We start from the raw sequence: 21301 nt of genomic DNA, 5'->3' as shown, positions 1-21301 counted from the left end.
GGGCTCACGGAGGTCCCGAGGCTGGGATGGCAGCCCTCGAAGTCTGACTGCGCGTTCTCTGCTCTTTGCTCTCAGGTTAACAAACAGGAAGATACTCCAGAGATTTAAGGACTTCACAACAATACCCGCCCACTCAGATAAAAAGATGTCCCCAGAAGCCTGGAAAACAAGGGGATCCTGAGGTGGCAGTTATTTTATTTAACAAGCTTTTATATAGTATCTGCCACTGTGTGTCACCGTCTAAGCACTTTATAAATGGGAAATCTGAACAAATGACCAGCAAAGAGATGACAGTAAGCAAAACAAAGTCTCAACCCAGAAAACCCCAGACCCAGATGGCTCCACTGGTGAATGCTACCAAATATTTGAAGAAGAATTAATGCCAATCCTTTTCAAACTCTTCCCCCCAAAACTGAGGAGAGACCACTTCCGATGTCATTCTGTGAGGCCAGCACTACTGTGATGCCGAGGCCAGAGAAGTACACTGCAGAAGGCTATCTAGGGGTGGCCAACTTTTGGCGTCTCTGGGTCACACTGGAAGAAGAGTTGTCTTGGGCCACACATTAAATACACTGCGACACGTAATCACAAAAAATCTTGTGTTTCATTTACGATTTTGTGTCAGGCCGCGTTCACAGCCATCCTGGGCCGCATGTGGCCCACGGGCCACGGGTTGGACACCCCTGCAGCCCTGACTGGCCCCATGGTTTATCATCCCTTGGGGAGGGGGAGGGGAAAGTTTCCATGTAACAGTGACTTGCAAAGATAGATGTGGTGCATCGGAACGAGTAAGTGTCAAAGACACCTGAACAGGTAAAGAAATCAACTTTATTCAGACTATTGCAATAAGAAGACATTCCGGACTTGGAAGAAAATCTCTCAGCGGGATGGTTTTGCCTCAGATTTTTATTGGGAGAAGCACACAAGTTGCAGGCAGGGAGGTTCACAGGGAGGCCGTTTTGCAGTCAGGGCACTTCTCGGTCAGCCGTCTACGTTGGGCCAGTTTCAGGGGAAACAGCTGTAAGCTCAGCTAATTGTGCATGAGGTAAAGAATGAGGAGCTAGAGGGTCTGGGTCCCATTCAGGGCAAAGGGGGAAGGTCTGTGTTTGACCTTGTCACAGGGGACCAAGGAGTCATCTGAAGTCTTATAGGAGCCTCGAGAAAGTCTCTTCTAACTCACGTGGGGAAGGGCATTTCTTTGTGGCAAGCCATTTCCCGGAAAACAAAACTCCCAGGGGACATTTTTGCCCACTGCTGTTCTCTAGGGGCCCAGGGCTCAGGCACAGGGCAACCTGTTCGAGGACATCTGCAAACTCAGGTCCAAGTCCTGACCTTGCACTGACTTCCCTGAGGACCACAGTGTCCTCTCTAAAATGGGGGGGGGGGGGCAGGGATGATTGATTAAATTTGTTTCCCACCCCAGTGTTTCATGCATCTATGAGATGGCTCTCTGAGGGCCTCTGGGGAAGGGGAGGTGGCAAGTGAGGGCGGGGAGAGAGGGTGGCAGTCACAAAGGCAGGAGGGGACAACAGAGAAAGGCTATGTCACAGAGAGGGGAGGGAAAATGTCAGTGGACACCTCACCACTCCTGAGGTATTTAAGGGCAGAGAAGAGGCACTAGGGGCTTTGCTGGGTGGGCTCCTTCCTCTCATTCACCCACAGCAGACACGGCTCCAGGCTTTTGTCCTATAAAGGGTTCAGATACGGACTAGTTTGAAGACTACTGTAAGATCCCTGCGTTTCCCCCCTAGCCCCCAATTAAAGTTCCTCCCCAGCTGTTCTTAACAGAGACACTTGGAGCAAAGACTGGAATTGTTTCCAGTTTGAGACGACGGGTCTGCTCCTGGTGAGATCTCAGCCACCATGAAGCACTGTCTCATCTTCGCTCTCCTGGGCGCAGCTGGTGAGAGTCTGGGCCCCTGCTGCCACCTTGGGAGAGATGGGGTTGGGGGGAAGGGTCAGAAAGGGAGGTAGCTAGCCACAGGGGAAGGGCTAGGAAGCTGCAAGCATTTCCTTCAATTAACTGATGAAGGAAACAGAAGGAACTACACTCACTTGGGGGCAGAGCCCACCCCGTCAGCACTTTCCCCTCGCCCTCCAAGGCCCGGGAGCCTGTTAGATGTGTCACTAGTAAGTGCTCGACGTTTGAGTGTGGTGTGCTGATGGCCAAAGTTCCTGCACAGCCACAGGAAAAGTAGGCCTTCCCTCGACATGGGCTGCAGGGGTGTGAGCACAGGAAAGGAAGCGGGGCTGGGTCAGGGGCCCCAGAAGCCTCGCAGCCCCACCCCAAGCTTTTCTATCCCTTTGGTTACCAGAAGACCCAAGTTAGGGGGCTCCCCCTCCTAAAATATGTTACTGGGGAGACCCAAGTCAGGAGCTCCCGCTCCTCGGTTCTTACCTTGCTCACAAGAGAAGAATTCGGATGAGAGACAAACACGTATAGTGGGAATGAGATAGCAAGTTTATTTGTGGAACATGTGTAAGCACGTAGCTGCAAGCAGGCACCCGGCTAGTCTGAGTGCCCCCCCCCCACCCCCGTATGAAGGAAATAAAATCACTAGTAAGTTTGTTTTTAAGTTTATTAGCAAGTTTGTTCTATATACTTGAGCGCCTGGCTACAAGTGGGCCCTCAGTTAATCTGAGTGTGCTGACTATTGGGGTTCAAGGGTGATGTACTTCAGTCAGTGCCTAAGTTCCCCTCTTCATCCCATTTCTAGAGCTTGGGATTCATCCACAGTTCTAAAGGTTTTCTTTCCCAGCTAGTGGACACGATACATAAGAATTTCGAGGGCTCCCCTCCTCCTGAGCTGTCACAGTGTTGCTTGTGATTCTCAGAGCGCCTAGCAATAGCATCGGACGGCTCAGGACGGCTGGGTTGGTGGGTGAGACTGTCTCCCCTGTCTCTCCAGCCTCCTGTGTCAAGTTCTCTGTTAGACTGTCCTGGCAAGGGGCCCTGCTTCATTTCCCCTCCGGCCGCTCATTCCCTGCTGCTACCTAACACTTCCACCTGCAAAGTCAGGGAGCATGTAACTGTTTCCTTCCACGCCGGGCAGGGACAGTTGTTGGCTTCCTTAACGTGGACAGTTGAGCGGCACACTTGGTTCTCCCTAATCTAAGATGAATATTGAATATAATGCGAAGACCTCGATAATGTCTTTGAAAACCTTGGGCTGGGAAAAACTACCCTGGCCAACGCTCACCTCTCAACCTCTTTGTCTCTCTTTCTACCTATGACCTCATCAATTCTTTAGCAGTCATTCTGGCCAAAGAGTCTAAAAAGGAGAAGCTGAGCTCACCAGGCGATTTTACCATTCCTTACTTGGTCTACCTGCAGTCCAGCCCGGAGCCCTGTGTGGGGTCTCTCATTAGCCCTGAGTGGGTCCTGACGGCTGCTCACTGCCCCTTACCGTGAGTATCCCTTTGCTCTCGGGAACCAGGAGGGGTGTGGTTAAACAAAAGGAGGTCTGGTGAGGCATCCAGCACGTGCTAATGGCATCCTAAGGGAATAAGAGGGTGCGGGAAGAGAGAGAGGATCTTCTTCCCAACGGGGAAAATCATACGCATTTGTCAGTTTAAGAGAGGTCAATAGCCCTGGCTGGGGTGGCTCAGTGGATTGAGAGCCGGCCTGCAAACCAAAGGGTCACCGGTTGGGATTCCCAGTCAGGGCACATGCCTGTGTTGCGGGCCAGGTCCCCAGTGTGGGGGGGAGCGAGAGGGAACCGCACATTGATGTTTCTCTCTCTCTCTTTCTCCCTCTCTAAAAATAAGTAAATAAAATGTTTTTAAAAAGAGAGAGGTCAAAAAAGAGAGGTCAGTAGGAAGGGGCTAGAAGACTCTAACTCATGAAGAGTAAACAGTATTCTTTCACACAGTGTCTTTACTGAACACTCACTATATACCAGGGACTGCTTAATGCACTGAGGAAACAGCGAGGGGAAAAGGGTGGAAATAAATTTCCCCTCATAGAGCCTACATTCTGGTAGAGGAAGTAAGCCAAAATAAATAAACGGCCAAAAAGAGAGCACGAAACGAGCGGCACGCTGTAATAAACAGGAATGAAACAAGAGATCCGCTTCAGCTAGGGTGGCCACATGTGGCCTCTTTGCTGAGAAGAGACCCACAGAAAGAAGAGGTGGCAGCCAAGTACCTGCAGCCTGGGAATAGAGTCCCCAGGTAGTCAGGGTATTTGAGAGACCGGTGTTGGCTGAGTATAATGAGGGGGCAGGGTAATTCTCAGAAGGGCAAGAGTGCGTGGCACAAAATAATGCTGTCCCTTGCAAATCTCAGCGTCTCCATGGTGACTGGGTCCCAGTGCGTGGTGTGACTGGCACCTATTCAGAGTTTCAGGGGTACGCAAGGGTCATTTCACACTCAGAACTCTCAGCCACGTGGTTGCTTAAGACAATTTACTCGAACACAGATGGAGCCCCTGCTCTGCACAGCACGAGAAATACAAAGGAAATAAAGACAGTCATCCCCTCTAAGAAACTGACATTCTGCGTGAACTGTCCGTAGCAGGCAATGGCTCTCGTATCTGGTGCACGACTGGATTTCTGGCCATGGAAGCAAGTGGGTGTGAATTTGTCCGGGGAGCATAATGGCAAATGGCGAAGGGGAGCCCCAACAGACTGCCAGGAGTCACGTGGATCCGTGATCAATGCAGGTGGCACAGGATTTCCGTACAAAGACACGGGCCTGTGAGGAGCTGGGAGGGGCCTAAGGATATCTAGAAACAAAGCGTATACCACGCTTTCTCAAGAGGTGCTTGAGACAGTGTAGCGCAGGCGAGGGCTCTGCAGTAATGCATTGTGGTGCCATCTCTATTGCCTGCTCATCCAGATTATCTAAATCATCATCATCATCATCATCACAATTAGACCACACAGGTATGTGCTAGGTGGCAGGTACCATGTCAGGTTTTATACAAACATTGACTCTAACATAACAATGCCATAAACTGTTGTTGTTCCTATTTTATAGACCAAGGGATGTCATTTCAGTTCTCAGGTCTAAGAGACAAAATTAAGAGGATTGTAGAAAGTTGCCTCTGTTGTTTCTTGCAGTTCTGACGTTTTATGACCCTGTTGTGTGTGTGTGTGTGTGTGTGTGTGTAACCATCTCTCTGCCCTCTTTCTTCCAAAGTGTTAAAATTCGACTGGGAGTTTTTCAACCCACCATCAAAAATAACAAAGAGCAGACGCGGAACTACTCGCTGACCGTGCCCCACCCTGACTTCAACATGCACACGCTGGAACACGACTTGCTGATGATAAAACTGTCCAAGGCTGTGGCACTCACCACCCGCGTGGGCACAATAGCCATAGCTCTAGAGCCCTTGGCCCTGAACGACTCCTGCTTCATCCCGACCTGGAGGTGGAATGAGTATAAAAACCGTAAGTGTTTGGCTCTGCGTGCTTCGAGCTGGGGAACACCTGGACGGATGGATGTACTTGAGGGAAATAGGGGCTCTGAGGTAACGTTCTTGACTTTAGAGCGATTACTGTCAGGACCTCATATACTGAGATTAGAGGCCGAAAGATAAAACTCAGAGAGGCTGATAGAGAGAAGCCAACTGGACATCAATGAACGGAATGGGCAGGGATTGTTACATCTCCAGAACCAGGATCTGCGTCCTGGGAACTGCATTTAAATGAAGGTGGGTCAGCGGCTCACTCTAAAGGCGTACTGTGGGAGAGTGCCTTGCCGCCTCAGGGATGGCTACTGGAAGTCCACCAAGCCATCACAGAGACAGCAGTGGGGAAACCACAATAAAACATGTGCCGTAGGGAAGCAGCCGAGGATACTTCCCATCCCAACCACAGACAACCCAGCCTGTGTCGAAGGTGATTCAAGTGGACCCTGAGTGGTACGGAGGTGGTGCGGTGAGCCATCGCTTCTGTCGCCAGATCTGTTTCCATGAAGAGGGTGCTCTTCTTAGACCTGCTGCTCCCTCCAATGGTTCCCACGTAGGGGCGGGGACTGGGAGGGTTCACAGGCGTTGACTGTTATGATGTGCTCCCGGTGTCTCTCTGGCCAGACACGCATCGGAAAAATTGCCACAACCCAAGCTGCAGGCACCCTTCGCCCTCTGAGCTCTAATGGGTGTGAGCAGAGATCTGATCCCTGCAGGATCATGTCTTATCAAGGGCACTCACTGTATGAAGAACAGTGCTTCCTCACACATTTGTTGGTCCTTGCTGGCCTTTGCTTCATGGGGCTGCTAAAAACCATTTTGTTCTCTTTAGGTATTGTCAAAGGAGGATGGAGCCACCACTCAATATCTGACATGAAATGATTAAGCTAAATGTATGGCTTTCTATAGTAAGGAAGAGCGATGCTGAGCAGGCACGGTCTCGCTGAGCAGAGACTACTGGGCTTATGAGGGGCTTTGTGGGAAGCTAGTGGACAGGGATTGGAGGACTTTCAGAGGCTAAAGAGAGTTGACATCATCTGTAAGAAGCATGGTTACTTGGGTGAGGTTGTTGTTGATTGGTTGGCCCTCTGAGACATGTTTTTTGGAGGGGTCTGATTGGCTGAGTTTAAAAAGTGACACTGATTGATTGACTGGCCAAAGCTGTGTCCCCTGAGGCAGAATGTCATGGACAGTAATCACATTTAAACCCCAGTGGTGGCTACAGAATGAGCCATTTGTTCTGTAGAAACAAATACAAAGTGGGAACTTTTAAAATAATTCTCTTTTGCAAAAACAAATAAAATGTGGGAACTTTTATATTCTTCCCTTTTGGCAACTTCATTTTCATTTTCAGAATATATTCACGAATACATTCTGAATATATTTGTTCAGAATATATTTTCTGAACAAATCAAAGATTTATGAACTTTGTCCTTGACTTTCTGAGTCTTATTCAAAGTAATTACATCACACATCACAAAAGCAAGTTATTACATACCAATTGAAAACAAAATAAAACTATCGGAGAGTTTTATCACACAGACCTCCAGGTCAGGACGACAGGGACAGACTAATCCTATAAGCTCTCTGGTGCAAGGCTCCCCGTGGTTATTGGGAATTCATTATTTCAAGTAACTAGGTTACTTTCACCTCGCTTGTTCTACGTATTTCGATTCAATTCCCCTAAACATTGAAAACAACCTAACTCCTCTCTTTTCTGACCTGACACTTTCTGGTCGAATCTGCTTTAGGACATTCGACTGGATACACCCCAGGAGAAAAATCCTGCTCCACAGATCATTAAGTTTTGCTTGAGCAATCTCTGGTCTGTTTTTTATTTCCTCCTTGCTCTTCTCTACCGGAGATTAAAATTGTATAATATCTTGATTAAAATCCTTGCCCCCTGGCATTAACAGGATACTAACAACTGCTATTGTAGAGATAAGTAATATAACTACTTAAAGGAAAATATGTATGTATATTTACATATACACACACATCTAGAAGATGAAGTAGGTGCAGAAGAAACAGATTTCTTGGAGACCAAGGCTTTAGGTCTGCCTCTTCTCACAGTCACTCATGACTTTCTCCTGGGTCCTCAAAGTTTCTGAATTATGCACAGAACCAGGAGAGGTTCTGGGAGAGGACCCAGATCCGACATCCAGGTGAGGAGGGACTCCTGCTCCGAATCCACTGCTCCGACACAGACACTGAACCAAGGGCCCTGAGAAGGATGGAGTGATTCCTACCGGCGATGAATATTCTCAGGGAGTCACGCATTTTCAAAGTCAGGGCTGATCCAAGAGGATGTGGATCCGGGGAGCAAATCTGGGCTTCATTTCTCGTCTCTTTCCCACAGTGAGTGACCCTGACATCCTCACCTGGACGAGCCAATATACTCTTCCCACCCACGAGTGCCAGGGCATGCTAAGCCAAAGAATAACAACCAACATCATGTGTGTGGGACAACCTCTGAACACCATGTATGGAATTAAGGTATCTTTCCTTTTCCTCAGACAGGACGAGAGCAAGGGGTCCATGAGGAGGGAGGGCAACTGTGGGAAATCCAATGATGTTTATCCCAAAGGCCTGAAGTCCTTTTCCTCTCCCCACTCAGTCTGTGGGTTTGTCATCAATTCCTCTTCCCTCCTTCAGAGTGGAAGAGATCCCCAGTAGAACCATTTGTTCTTTCTTCAGCTGCTTGCTCTCAAGTTGGGCCAAGCTTGACCCAAGAGAGGTGAGGCCTGCGTGGATGTGAAGAGAGGGTTGATATCTCTCAAAAAGAAAAAAGAGTCCATTCCCTTCAATGCCCCTGCTACTATAATGTGCCACTTGCTGGGATTTATTCTTGTTCCATGAGGACAGAACGACACTGACCTCCTTTCCTCTCCCTGGCAGGAAGTTTCAGCTGCTCCAGCCATCTGTGCTGGGAGGTTGCATGGAATCTTGTCCTGGGCAAAAGGCAGTGTCACCCTGGGAAATGAAGGATTCTTCACGGAAGTTCACCCCTATGCAAGATGGATCCTAAAAATCATTAAGAGTCACTGAGGCTCCCGGGTTCCTCCCTTCCCCCAGTGCAACCCCTTCATGACTTCTACACTGGATCCCCAACTCCACATTTAGAATCCACATTTTAAAACCCAATAAAAAATGACAATAAGAACTCATGCTGTGATCCCTGACCTCTTCCTCATATCGACTGTGAGAACAGTGAGAAATTCAGCAACATCCCCACCATGTGTTCATTCATCCAAAATTTATGGAATCTTTGCTACTCAGAAGGCACTGCCTATGCTAGGCGTGTGTGGGTGAATTTAACATAGTCTTTGCCATCAATCAGCCAATTATAATAGCCTGTGACAATTGCCATAATAATGATGAGCAACATGTGTTGTGAGCACATAGAATAAGAACATGTCACGGGAATTGTCACCAAAGAGACAGACTTTGTAAGAGACAGACAGATATTGTAAGACTGAGGGTGTAGTTAAGTAAAAATCAGAAAAAGCATAAAAAATGTGGCATGTTCCAGAAAATATTTGTAAATAAGTAATACTGGAGATGAAATGGAGAGAGAGTGTGATAAAAGATTGCTGTTTGTAGGTGAGCAAGTGTTAGCAAAGGATCTGACCTGTTCTGTAAAAAAATTTAGATTGTCTTGTTGTGTAGGCGTCATTAATGTCTCCATGCTAGAGAGAATATCGCTGGATTTCTGAATTGGGAGAGAGTGAGGAAGCTGCGTCTGCACGATATATCCACAGATGAATTTGACTGTGAGTAGAGAAAAGAAGGAAGTGTCTGGGCTACCTCCCGAGTTTCTGACTTGGGTGACCAGCTAGGCGGTGGTTCTCAAAGACAATATAAACAGAACCAATGTTTCCGTCTCTGAAGGATCAGGAGCATGAGAATGAATTAGGAGAGATAGGACATGTTATTTTTGACATCCTTGAAAGATTGGGAGGCCATCGTTTCCAGCAGACAGCTGGAGACAAAGATCTGGATCGCAGATGATGTCTAGGCATAGAAGCTGGGCAAATCCATATTTTCGGAAAGAGGGTTCAGGCTTTGGTAGAGTTTTGTGCTATTAGGAAGAGCTCTGAGGAATGCTTAGTCCTTCTCTCGCAATGGTGTATGGTGGAGAGATGAATAGCAGCCCAGACCCAAGATACCTAAAAAACAGACTTCAGAGGATTCCGAGTGACATAAGAGTTGGGGTTCAGACTGATATTTGAGAGGCCATGGACTTTCATGTAGGAGAGAGGCAGTGTAACATGAGTCAGGGAGATGGGGGGAGAGAGAATCGTGCCTTTGGAGAAAGAGACTCTGCAAAGAATGAAGAAGTTAGGAGATCCATCCTTTGAGGGAGAAGTGGATCTGTGTGTTAGTAGAGATTGCAGAAGTAGGCTGGTCCTTGGACATTGATACATGGTGAACCTGGATGCTTTTTATCCCCTACCAAAGCCAAAAATGAAACAAACAAAAAATAGATCTGGGTTCTGACTAATATCCACAGCTTAATCCTGTACACAAAAAGTATCTCAAATTTGAACCCTAGGCCATTTCCTTCAACTTTGCTTTGCTGCTTTTTCTTGTAATAGCTGGCCCATCCAAACCACAATCCTCTCTGTTTGCCTTATCTAGGACCCTTGCTCCTAGTTTCTCCACGCTTCCCGCCTCTGATCCATTGCCCAACGTGCCCTCCTGTGATCGCTTTTTATAACTCTGAAATTATGTCTTCAACGCTTACAATTCTGTATTCTCCAAGTCCATTGTCTGTGCAGTTAGTTCTCCATAATGGCCACATCAAGCATCCTCCTCTCTCCCATGACCTTCAGGGCTCACCGTCAGCAGATGATCTCTGGGAGGAGAAGGATGGTGAAACCCTCAGAAGACACCTCAAGTAACTTCCCACCACCCAACCTACAAGCATAGTTTTTTTTCTTACTATCTTTAGCTTCTTCTCTACCCTCATATGAATCTCATCTCCTATGACTTCCTAATGGACCTGCCTTATACATTATCTCTCCTTTACCTTATTTTTCAACTTCCTCAATCTATTGGATTCTTCCTGTCAACATCTAAGCAAGATAAAGCCTCTCCCATCTAAGTTACAGAGGCCAAGGACCTTCTCCCCAGCTCTACTCTCTGGTTGCCTCCTCTGTCTTCTTCAAAGGATGTTCTTGACAATTCCTGAAAGTTCTGTAAAAGTCTTCTCTGTCTCTCTTCACACTCTGGTATGTACTTTGCTCTCTTTCGAGTCCTGGTTCATCTTCCCAGTGATTTCTTCCACCGTGCCTGCCTTTGGTTAACTTTTTCTCATCCTTCACGCCTCAATCAACCAGCACTTCATCAAGGAGGTCTTCTTCTGATCCTTACATGGAGACTCTACTATGTGTTTCTCTCTCTCTCTTTACTTCCCACAGTGTGACATTCATGGAAACATCCACCTGTCTCACCTATTGGTCTTTAATAATCTGTGAGAGCTCGATTCTCATCTCCCTTACCATTACATCATCAATATCTAATAAAATGCCACCATGTAATAGTCATATATGTTAGTTTTCTTTTTTTTTCGTTTTTTATGTTAGTTTTCTATTCCTGCATAAACACATTACTACCAATTGAACAGCACAAAACATTTATTATATCGCAGTTTCTGTAAGTCAAGAGTCCAGGCATAGCTTAGTTGGATCTTTTCTTTAGTGTCTACAAAGGTTTTGAGGGAAGCATTTGCTTCTAAGCTTATTCAGGTGGTTGGTAGAACCCATTTCCTTTTGGTTGTGTGACACAGGATCTATGCTTTTTCTGGCTGTCAGCTGAAAGCTGCCCTGGGGTCCTTAAGATTCTCCTCAGCACAAAGAGGCCACCCACACAGAGTTCTTTGCCAAGTGGGCTTTCTTCAACAAGCCACTGGGCAGAATCTCTCTTGTGCAGACTAGCATGGTGGAGGCATATATATAAACATAACCATGGGGAGGACATTCCATAATGTTTGCCATGTTCCATTAGTCAGAAGCAAGTCATAGCTCCCATCCATACTCAAGGGGAGGCAATTGAGGATTACTCAGTGTAAACATGGGCGGGTCTGTCCTCCGCGACATTCAATAGAAATTTGTTAAATAATGAATTTATTGGCTCCTGATCTCCTACACAGTGAAGACTTCTGCAAGTCTTAAATATGCAAGCTTATATAATAAGGCTTTTGGTGATTTAATCCTGCTTGTCTCTCCTCCCAGCTCTCAACACTCCTCCTGTAACACTCATAGATCCACAAACGCACCATGTCATTTCACATGTTCGTGCCTTTTCAGAAGCCTTTCTTTCTTCTTTAATAGTTTTTTTTTAAGATTTTACTTATTTATTTATTTTTTTAGAGAGAGGGAAAGGGAAAGAGTGAGAAACATCAACGTGTGGTTGCATCTTGCACGCCTCCTACTGGGCACCTGGCCAGCAACCCAGGCCTGTGCCCTGACTGGGAATCAAAATGGTGACCCTTCAGTTTGCAGGCTGGCAGTCAGTCCACTGAGCCACACCAGCCAGGGCCTTTTCTTCTTGAATTATTTTTTCTCTTCTTTTTATGTCAGACAAGTTCCTTCCCTTTCTCTAAGCCCTGGATACAGTGTAGTCTCTGGGTTCTCCTTTCTTACACACACTTAGACGAAAGTGTCCTTAACTCTGCTCCAAGGCAGAAACAGTATCTTCCCACTTAGGCATCCTCAACAGTAAGCACAGAGCCTCGCACAAGTCAGACACGAAACATAAATTATGGGCTGGCTGGTTGAATAAATAAAGGCATGAGTAGTGACACTAAGGAAAGGGCTAATGTATCTTGAGGCGGTGTGCAGTGTCAGGCACAGGGGCTGAGATCAGAACAGGACACCAGGTTACTGCCGGTGATGAATGTCACACAACCAGGGCCCACCTGCATCACATAGAGGGGTGGGGCCCGCACCCTCAAGGGAGTTCAGAGAAGGACAGGACTTCAGAGTTTGACAAAGCAGGAGCCAGAGGGAAGGAGGCTGTGGACACACTGTGAGCTTCCACGTCTCTCAGATTAGGGACTTTCTAACCTGATGGAGAGCAAAACACCAATCTGTTCTCTACTATGTCTAGGCCCGAGTCACCTGATCTCTGTTCTTGTCCTTCTGATGCTTGACACCACAACCTACTCTGACTGACAAACACCTCTTCTGGAACTCAATCCTGCCGCTGCAAGAATTCAGAGGACAATTTTTTCTAACCCTAGAACCCTGTCCTGCCTTATCTTATTTAGTCGTTTACTCTCTCTCTCTTCTCTTCATCCTTTCCAGAGACCCGGAGCTGAACCTCATTCTTTGAAAAGGCTTTTGACATCATTATGAAGTTTATCCTTTTCTGGGTGACCTTGAACCTGCCTTGTGAGTGTCTGCACATTTTTCTTTACTGGCCAAAGAGAAATCCTAGGGGGAAAAGGAAAGATGGATAAAGACAGGAGCAACATTCCAGACTACAACTGTAGGCTGGATTCTCTACCCCTCGCCACTGCCTCCATCCCCACCGGGCTGCCTCCTGTGGCATTACCTGCCTGCCTCACCCCAGGTTGACTATTGTATGCTTTGGGGGGAGGCATGGACATTGGTCCCCAATATTGGACCTCCTCTTTGGGAACACTGAGAGCTGCCCCTCGGCCTATCTAGAACAAGACTGACTTTGGTATGAGACACTGAGAAGTGGAGGCAGGGGTTGAAAGCAGGGGTCCAAATAATGGGCCCAGAAGAGCACTTGAGGGTTTGGGGGTGTAGTCCAGGCATGGTTCCAATTATTGAGGCCAAAGCCATGGAGATAATCAGAAATCCTCTTTCCTCACATACCACGTTCACGCTGTTTGGACAATTTTATTGACTCTGTCTTCTAAACAAATCCGGAATCCAGTCACATCTCACCACGTCCACTGCTCACCATGGTCCAAGCCACCATCTCTTGCCTGGATTATCAAATTATGACAGGCCTCTCTGCTTTATACGCCTATGCTCAACACTTCTCCCTAAGGGAATCATAATCCCTCCTTTATCACACACTACACACCCCACTTCTCTCAGAGGACGAGGCCAGGTCCTTACCACACTCTACCAAGCCCCGCCCACATCGCTCCTATGGCCTCTCTGCTTCCCAGCTCTTCTCCCCCTCACTCGCCATGCCAACCACATCGGCCCCGTGACATTCCTTAAACAGGCGTTAGGACTCTTCTCCAGCTGCATCCTCTGCCTGGGATCCTGTTCCCCAGACACCCGATTACTGTATTTTGCTATATATAATGCGACCCACCTTTTGAGTGCACAAAACACAGGATTATTATGCCCGTGCATTGTACTCACTATACCCGTGTATAATGCACATCCTTATTTTTCCCTCAAAAATTTTGGCAAAAAAGTGCAAAGTAAAATATCTCCTTCCCCCAGCTTCATTTCTTTGTTCACCCCTCTCATCCATGGGATCTACCCTGTCTACTGAGGTGCCCCCGACACGTGTGCGCACACACACCCCTGCTGCTACCTTCCCCTCTTTCCTCATTCTACTTTTTCCAAAGCAGAAAAAGTAGATGGTGATTTAGACTATATGTTAGTCTATAACTATAGTCTATAGTCACTATATGTTAATGACTATAATCACCATCTAACATACTGAGTCGTTCACTTACGATTGCATTTGTTACTGTTGAGTGTCTCCACTCACTAGAATGTGTGAGAGCAGGAATATCTCTCTGTCTTGTTCGCTAGTAGCCCAAGCCCCTCGGACGGAGGCTGGCACACACCAGGTCCTCAACAGTCTCCTGTTGAACGAATAGATGACTGTCCCTCCTTCGACTCTGTTAGCATTTGGACTGTTCTTTAAATGGCACTTACGTCATTCTGCTTTGCATGGTTGTTGGGAGGATGGGCTGAGATCGGTCAAAGCACTCTAAAAATGGTAAAAACAGTTCAGTCCTTCGTGAGTTGGTTTAACATACACCCACTGAGTCGTGGAAGGTATTTGAGAAAAGCTTGTGTTTTCACTGGAAGGATATTTACTGACAACTAAAAGGGAAAATGCCTTTTACCTTTCGAAATAAATATATTTCTATCATTTTCTTTATAGTTTACGACAAAAGAAATGAGCTTACAAATTCAGCTTACAGTCAAAGGTACTGGTGAGAAAGGCAGGCAAAACATGGGTCTATTAAATAATTTTCCTTTGTTTTTTAAAGTGATTCCTGAAAACAACACCTCAGAATTTCCTGTCCATGTTTCTCTTTCCAGGTGCTTTGACCTACGACCCAGATTACACAAATACCATCACTCTGCCCTACCTGGCCTACTTGAAATCAGATTACTTGCCCTGTGCCGGAGTCCTGATCCACCCCCTGTGGGTGATTACCGCTGCCAGCTGCAACTTACCGTGAGTCCTAAGCCCCAGTGCCCCTTCACACTTGGGGTTCTCAGGTTGGACCCAGCCCGAGGCCCCTGCCTGGGACCGCTGCCCATTAATTACACGGGGTTAGGGAGGCCTTCTGGGGATGTTCAGGAGTGGAGAAATAAGTCTGCAGGGAGGAGCTAGTAAAGGCCCAAATGGTCGGGTGAGCCATCTCTGTGCAGCCCTCTCAAGAACACCCATGTTGTTCCAGGAACCTTAAGGTGATATTGGGGATTACAAACCCCTCAAGCCACACTGAACGAAATGTACAGGTTGTTGGCTATGAGAAGATGATTAATCACCCATACTTCTCGATCACTTCTATTGAGAATAACCTGATGTTAATCAAGTTGGAAAGATACATTAACGTCAACGACTTTGTGAAACTGGTCAGCCTGCCCCGAGAACCTGCCACCGAAAACACCATGTGCACCGTCTCCACCTGGGGCTACAACAGATGCGACCTCTGTGAGTGACGTCGAGATGATCCTCTCTCAGATTCGGACACGCTTCTATCCCTTGTCTGCTCTTGGCCTCCCTCTGCACGTCTCCCCAGCTCTTTTTCCTCACCTCGTTATTCATCCATCCATTCCAACTCCCTTCCCCTTTCCCTGTACCTCACTGAGGGGGTCCTTCGAGCTTCTCCCCACTGTATCTTTCTATCATCTTTCATATGTGATAGAAGTGGTGTTAGTGGAGGGAAGACATTTGTATTCTGGCCCTAATTTGCTGCATGACAGTGGGCGGCCACTTCACCTTGGACCCTCAGTTTTCTTGACTAAAAAATGTAGCACCAACTATATCAGATGTTTTCAAACTATTCCAGGCAATCAAGAAACTTAGAGCCTTGAAATAGCATCAAATAATATTCATGTATTAAACATGAGGCATATACATAATGTTGTGTTTAATCAGGCAGACTTTCCATATGCAAGACTGTGATACAAATAAATAATTACAAGTTTAAGAAAAATATTTCTGAAACACTTTGAACTGATAACATCCAGAACATTCTCTCATTTATTCAGGAAATCAAAAAATGGCCCTCATGATTTTTTCAGTAAAAGTCTCCTATGTATAATTGGAAACCACTGAGCTATACATCCTAAGCTTTCTTCTATGTCACATTTTTCAGATTCCGTAAAAAAAAACCTTCAAATTAAGACAGCTTTCTCTTGTCTAGGTTTTGTGCTGTCTGCTCTTATCCCGTTCCAAAATTGTCATGCAAATTCTAATCAACTGTACCTGTGAATCAATATAGCCATGAATACTGGGGAAGGGGTGCTGATTTAATTATAAGGAAAACAGAACTATGATATTGTCCCTTAGAAAAAAGCATTGATAGAATTTTACTTCTGAGTAACTCATTGTAGCATATTTAATATGTATCATCCACCAGACACCATAGTATGAGAAGAGAGTCATTTTAAATAACTGTTGGATTATATTCATCCACCCATCTCTAATTCCTTTTTCTAGAAGCCAAGGGGTGCCTACACATGTATCCTAATAGTGCCATTGTCACTCAAACCTTTGCTAACAGATCTTCAGCAAATACCTGCAGATCTCAGGGCACATTGTTTTCAATGTATCAAAAAGTAGAAATTGTTTTTTTCCCCATCTTTATTGACGTTTGATTGACAAACGGCATATATTGTGTATAATGCCATGTTTTGATGTATGTACACATGTTTTAATATATGTCTACATTATGTGTGTACTCGTGTGTGTACGTGTGTGGTAAGAGTTACAAAGTATACAATATAGTATTATACACTGTAGTCAGCAAGCGGTACATTGAATGTCCATAACTTACTCATCTTATAACTGGAAGTTTGCGCCCTTTGGCCGGTTTGTCTCCTTACCCTCTACCCCCAGCCCCAGCGACTGCCATCCTAGTCTCTGTTTCCAGGAGTTGTTTCAATCCCACGCTTAGATGAGGTCATGCAGGATCTGGCTTCCTGTGTCTGCCTTCTTCCACTTAGCAGAGTGTCCTAGACAAGTACAAGGACTTTGTTCTCCTGAGAGTCAATCTGAGTTTTGGAAATAAGCAAATGCCCCTGGCGTGAGCAGTATGTTTGATTCATTGTGTCTGCCAAAGAGCAGTGACTTACAAAAAAAAAAAAAATCTAGCTTATTTGGATCTGGCAGATGAAGTAGCGAAGTAAGCATTTCTTGAAAATGCATTTGCAGACACAATATGCCGTGCACCTGAAACTAATACAAAAGAATATTTCATGTCAACTGTAACTGAAATTTTCTTAATTAAAAAAAATTTCAAAATACATTTCCAGAAGAAATGTTGACCCACACAAATTATTGCTAGACTAGAAAATAGAACAAAGAACTTTAAACATTTTCTTTTCAAGAATAAATATGCCATTCACAAATAAAGACATTTATACAAATACACTCCCATTAGAAAAACAAAATCTCAAAATAAAATACTTCTTTCCAATGAAAAGTCCCGGGCAAGAACCCCTAACATTAATATTATTTTGTTCTTGTTTTTCTCATTTTATTACATTAAAAATCTTTGTTATGGGCCTGCCCAGTCTATTGTATTTGTAAACCATTGATATAAAGAAACTAACTTGAATTAGGAATCAAGAGACCCCATTTTAAATTCTAATTTTATGGGTTTAAGAAAATCACCTTTTGAGTGATTTTTTTTTTTTGAGCAGATTCTGGAGTTTTTTGATTGACAATTAAAAAACTAAGGTGAGAGGACTCTACATTTCTTTAAACTAAAAATACACATGTAGCAACTAGTAGACAACTAGGTCCTGGAGATCTAACGCACAGTACAGTGAATATAGACCATAGTATTGCATTATAATTGAACTTGCTAAGAGACTAGATCTTACCTATTCCCACCACAGAAAGGCAATGGCGACTACGTAATGTGATATGGATGCTCACTATTACAATGGCCATCATATTGCACTAGGTAAATGTATCACATCAACACGTACACCTTAAATGTACACAACCTTGCAAGTCAAATATAATTCATTTTTTAAAAGATCTTATTTATTTATCTTTTTAGAAAGAAGGGGAGGGAGAGAAATAACTCTGTGAGAGAGAAACACTGATCAGTGGCTCTCCTATGAGCCCCAAACTGGGGACCGAATCTGCAATCCAGGCATTTGCCCAAACAGAAATCAAACCCTTGACCTTTCAATTTGTGGGATGACCTTTGGCCCTGACCAGCTGAGCCACACTGGTCAGGGCCAAGCCAAATAGATTTCAGTAAATAAACTGAAAAGGAGTCAGTGATGAATTTAAAGTGTGGAACAAATAATAAAACATAAAACCTAAATAAATAAGTAAAATTCCATCCCAAAGGGCACTCTTTAGATGTTTAAATTTCCAGAAGTTTTTTAAGTAATTTCTTTCACGTCATTGCAGAGTTCTCCCATGTTTACATAGCACTGCCAAGGTTTGATCTGTTTTATAAGGAGACAGACACTTGTTTCGTGAGACATTGCTAAGCCGACAATTCCCTGTTGTCCCAGCGACCACATTTCTGATTTCTCTCTGTGTTGGACCTCCTTCCCTTTCTGCTGGGAGAAGAAGAAGTGTGTTGAAAAAGTGGGGAGGGAGAGGAGAAGGCCTGGTATCGACTAAAGCTCACGGACGCTCTACTTCCCTTTCCTCTAGCCAAGGAACCTGACTCACTGCAGAGCGTGAACATCTCTCTTGTCCCCGTGGCTGAGTGCCGCAACGCCTATGAAAGCCACAACATCACGGAAGGTGTGCTGTGCTTGGGCATTGTGCCAGGAAGAAGGCTGCCCTGCAAGGCAAGCTGCTCTCCGTACTGTCCCATTCCCGTTTTGTTCCTTGTGCCTTTTGCTAGATGATAACCTGGTTTCCTTTCTTCCTGGCAGGAAGTCACGGGGGCCCCGGCAGTCTGCGATGGGGTACTTCAAGGAATTCTAACTTTTGCAGATGGATGTGTTTTGAGAGCGGATGTTGGCATCTATACCAGAATCTTTAACTATGTACCCTGGATTGAAAATACGATTCGTAACAACTGAGCTCACATGGCAGGAACTCCAGACCATTCGATGCAGCCTGTACGCATGTCCAGCCTCAGAGTCAAATCTAAATAGACTCCTTGAGCTGCACCCTGCATTCCTGTCTCTTCTGCCCTCAGAGAAGGTGACTGGCACATCCCTGTGCTGTGACTATACGTACAGCCTTTCTTCCCCTCTCAGTGAAGATAGCAAACTCAATGCCTCCTAGGCAGCTGAAGTTTATGAAGTGGGGATAGTGTTCTCTCTAACTGATCATGGATTTATTGAAAAACGGCCACTCGGGAGCCATTTGGGGTGTCAAAAGCCCTCCTACTTGCATTGAATTGAACACAGGCAGCTTATACATGCCAATGGGAAAAAGGCCGTGTGACAAGGAGTGAGCTAACCAGAAGTACGGATGAGGGGAAGGGGCTTAAGGAGGGAGGTTGTGGGAGGTATTGCATTTTGTTTCTCCTCGTCCTTATGACTCTACACCAGGCACAGATTCTGGTCATTTGTTTTGCAGGATTCTGTGCAGGCACTTGAATCAGGAGAGGTTAATACAAAAGTTCCCTGGGGCTTAGGACAGAAGAAGTTACAGCAGTCAACTCTGTCCTCTCTATGGTCCTAAAACCTCTAAGGCAATGCAGCCCAGTGTGTAGTGCTGAAAAGCAACATTTTGCACATGGGTTGTTAAGTTCAACTGTGAGAGCTTCACCTCTGTGTAAGTTATGACTGGAAGTTTCTTTTTGAGAGAAGCAGGTGGCTTTTGCAGGCAAGCACCTCAGCCTCAGGAGGTGTTTCCCAGCTTGAAGTGGTGCTAAGATTTCAATAGATCATCCTGACATCTTATAAGCTCAGGTGAGTCTAGGTGAGGAAGCATGTGTTAGGGGTACCTAATTCCATGGACACCAGCTTGCTGTATGACCACTATCATCGGAAGGTGACTTCCTTGGTTGAAAAATAAATTCTTTTTTTGTGGAATAGATAAGGCATTCAGTTGATTCTGGATGGTAGGGCTGGGAGTGAGGATGGCAAGGGAAAGAAAATCCACATCATTTTCAGTGTCATTTTCAGTGAGGACGGGGCCCTCCTACCCCCACTTGGCCGGTGGGTTACCTGGGCTACAGCAATAGATCGGGGCTGAGCTTGGTCACCAACACTACAAACGGGGTCTTCAGCAGATGTGGTAGCCAGGTGAGACTTGCAAGAAGTCCCTACATGCACCCTATTTGGTCCCATTGTTCCCTTGGTTTAAGAAGCCATAAAAAACACTTGGAAAAATGAGAAAAAAAACTTCAGAGCAGACCAGCCTGTCCACCTGATTATCAAAGTCTTAAGTGAGAGCATTTTGGTGAGAATTCTCATTGGATACAATTATTCTCCTGCTCAAGCTGACCCTGACAACCCACACTACAGAATTCTTTTCAAACAGCGTGCCCTCATTCCCTCCATCATGCCCTCTGACACTAGCCACTCCCAAGAAATCCATATATATCTCGACCTCCAGAAAGAGAACAACTAGATAGGCTGATTGAAGTTCCGCCCCCTGAGAAGACTTCTCTCCTCCTTTTTCCTTCAGGGCAACCCTCTGAGGGTTTTAATATCACAGAAGTACACGTGTGGTGGGTAGCAATAGAGCAAACAGAACCATTCATAAACAAGGTGACATCTTTTTATCCTCAGTGAACTGTTCATGGAAAAGTCTTCTGAGGAGAACCAAGATGGCGGCATAGGTAGACACACTGCGCCTCCTTGCACAACCAGAACTGACAGAGAATCGAACAGCAAGGGGGACCAACACCAAGAAAATAGAAAATAACCATTCATCCAGACTGGTAGGAGGGGCGGAGACGGCACCGGGGTGGAGAGGACTCGCGTGGCTGTGGCGGGACTGAGACTGGCGGAGTGTGGGACAAATGGCGCAGGCAGACTGAGCACTAGCAGACCCTGTGGCCCCACATTTGCACAGATAAACCCAGAGGGCCGGACTCAGAGTGGTGGAGAGCCGGGCAGGCAGAGCAGCGGGTAGCACCCCGCGGCACCACATTCGCCCACAGAGAAACTGGACAAACGGCAGGGAGTGAAGCAGACCACGTAACCCAGGGCTCCAGCTCAGGGAAATAAAGCCTCAAACCTCTGATTGAAAACGCCCGTGGGGGTTGGGGCGGCAGCGGGAGAGACTCCCAGCCTCACAGGAGAGGTTGTTGGAGAGACCCACAGGGGCCTAGAGTGTGCACAGGCCCACTTACTCGGGAACCAGCACCAGAGTGGCCCAGTTTGATCGTGGGTATCGGAGTGAAAGATTGAAATCCGGAGGAGAGTGAGGCAGGTGCCATTGCTCCTGCTCGGCCCCTCCCCCACGTACAGCGTCACAGCGCTGCGACCAGCATTACCCCGCCCTGGTGAACACCTAAGGCTCCACCCCTTAAAGTAACAG

The 21301-nt window shown here is 46.1% G+C and overlaps 1 protein-coding gene across 1 annotated transcript; it reads left to right on the top strand.

Annotated features, from left to right (window-relative positions):
- The first annotated feature begins 12770 nt into the window (after positions 1-12770).
- Positions 12771-18882, top strand: PRSS58 (serine protease 58). The gene is made up of 5 exons (XM_024555147.2): positions 12771-12810; positions 14689-14827; positions 15054-15310; positions 18506-18645; positions 18733-18882. Exons 1-5 carry the CDS (start codon positions 12771-12773, stop codon positions 18880-18882), a joined length of 726 nt encoding a protein of 241 aa, XP_024410915.2.
- The last annotated feature ends 2419 nt before the right edge of the window (positions 18883-21301 follow it).

Source organism: Desmodus rotundus, chromosome 6 (assembly GCF_022682495.2).
Source record: "Desmodus rotundus isolate HL8 chromosome 6, HLdesRot8A.1, whole genome shotgun sequence".
In the NCBI taxonomy this organism is placed as follows: Eukaryota; Metazoa; Chordata; class Mammalia; order Chiroptera; family Phyllostomidae; genus Desmodus; species Desmodus rotundus.
Note: the sequence above shows the minus strand (reverse complement) of the source record. Positions and strands in the feature narration are given on the sequence as shown.

Coding starts and splice junctions, on each gene's coding strand:
- PRSS58 (XM_024555147.2), top strand. CDS start 12,771: ATGAAGTTTATCCTTTTCTGGGTGACCTTGAACCTGCCTT. Junction 12,811..14,688: donor GGTGACCTTGAACCTGCCTT/GTGAGTGTCTGC, acceptor TTCTCTTTCCAG/GTGCTTTGACCTACGACCCA. Junction 14,828..15,053: donor GCTGCCAGCTGCAACTTACC/GTGAGTCCTAAG, acceptor ATGTTGTTCCAG/GAACCTTAAGGTGATATTGG.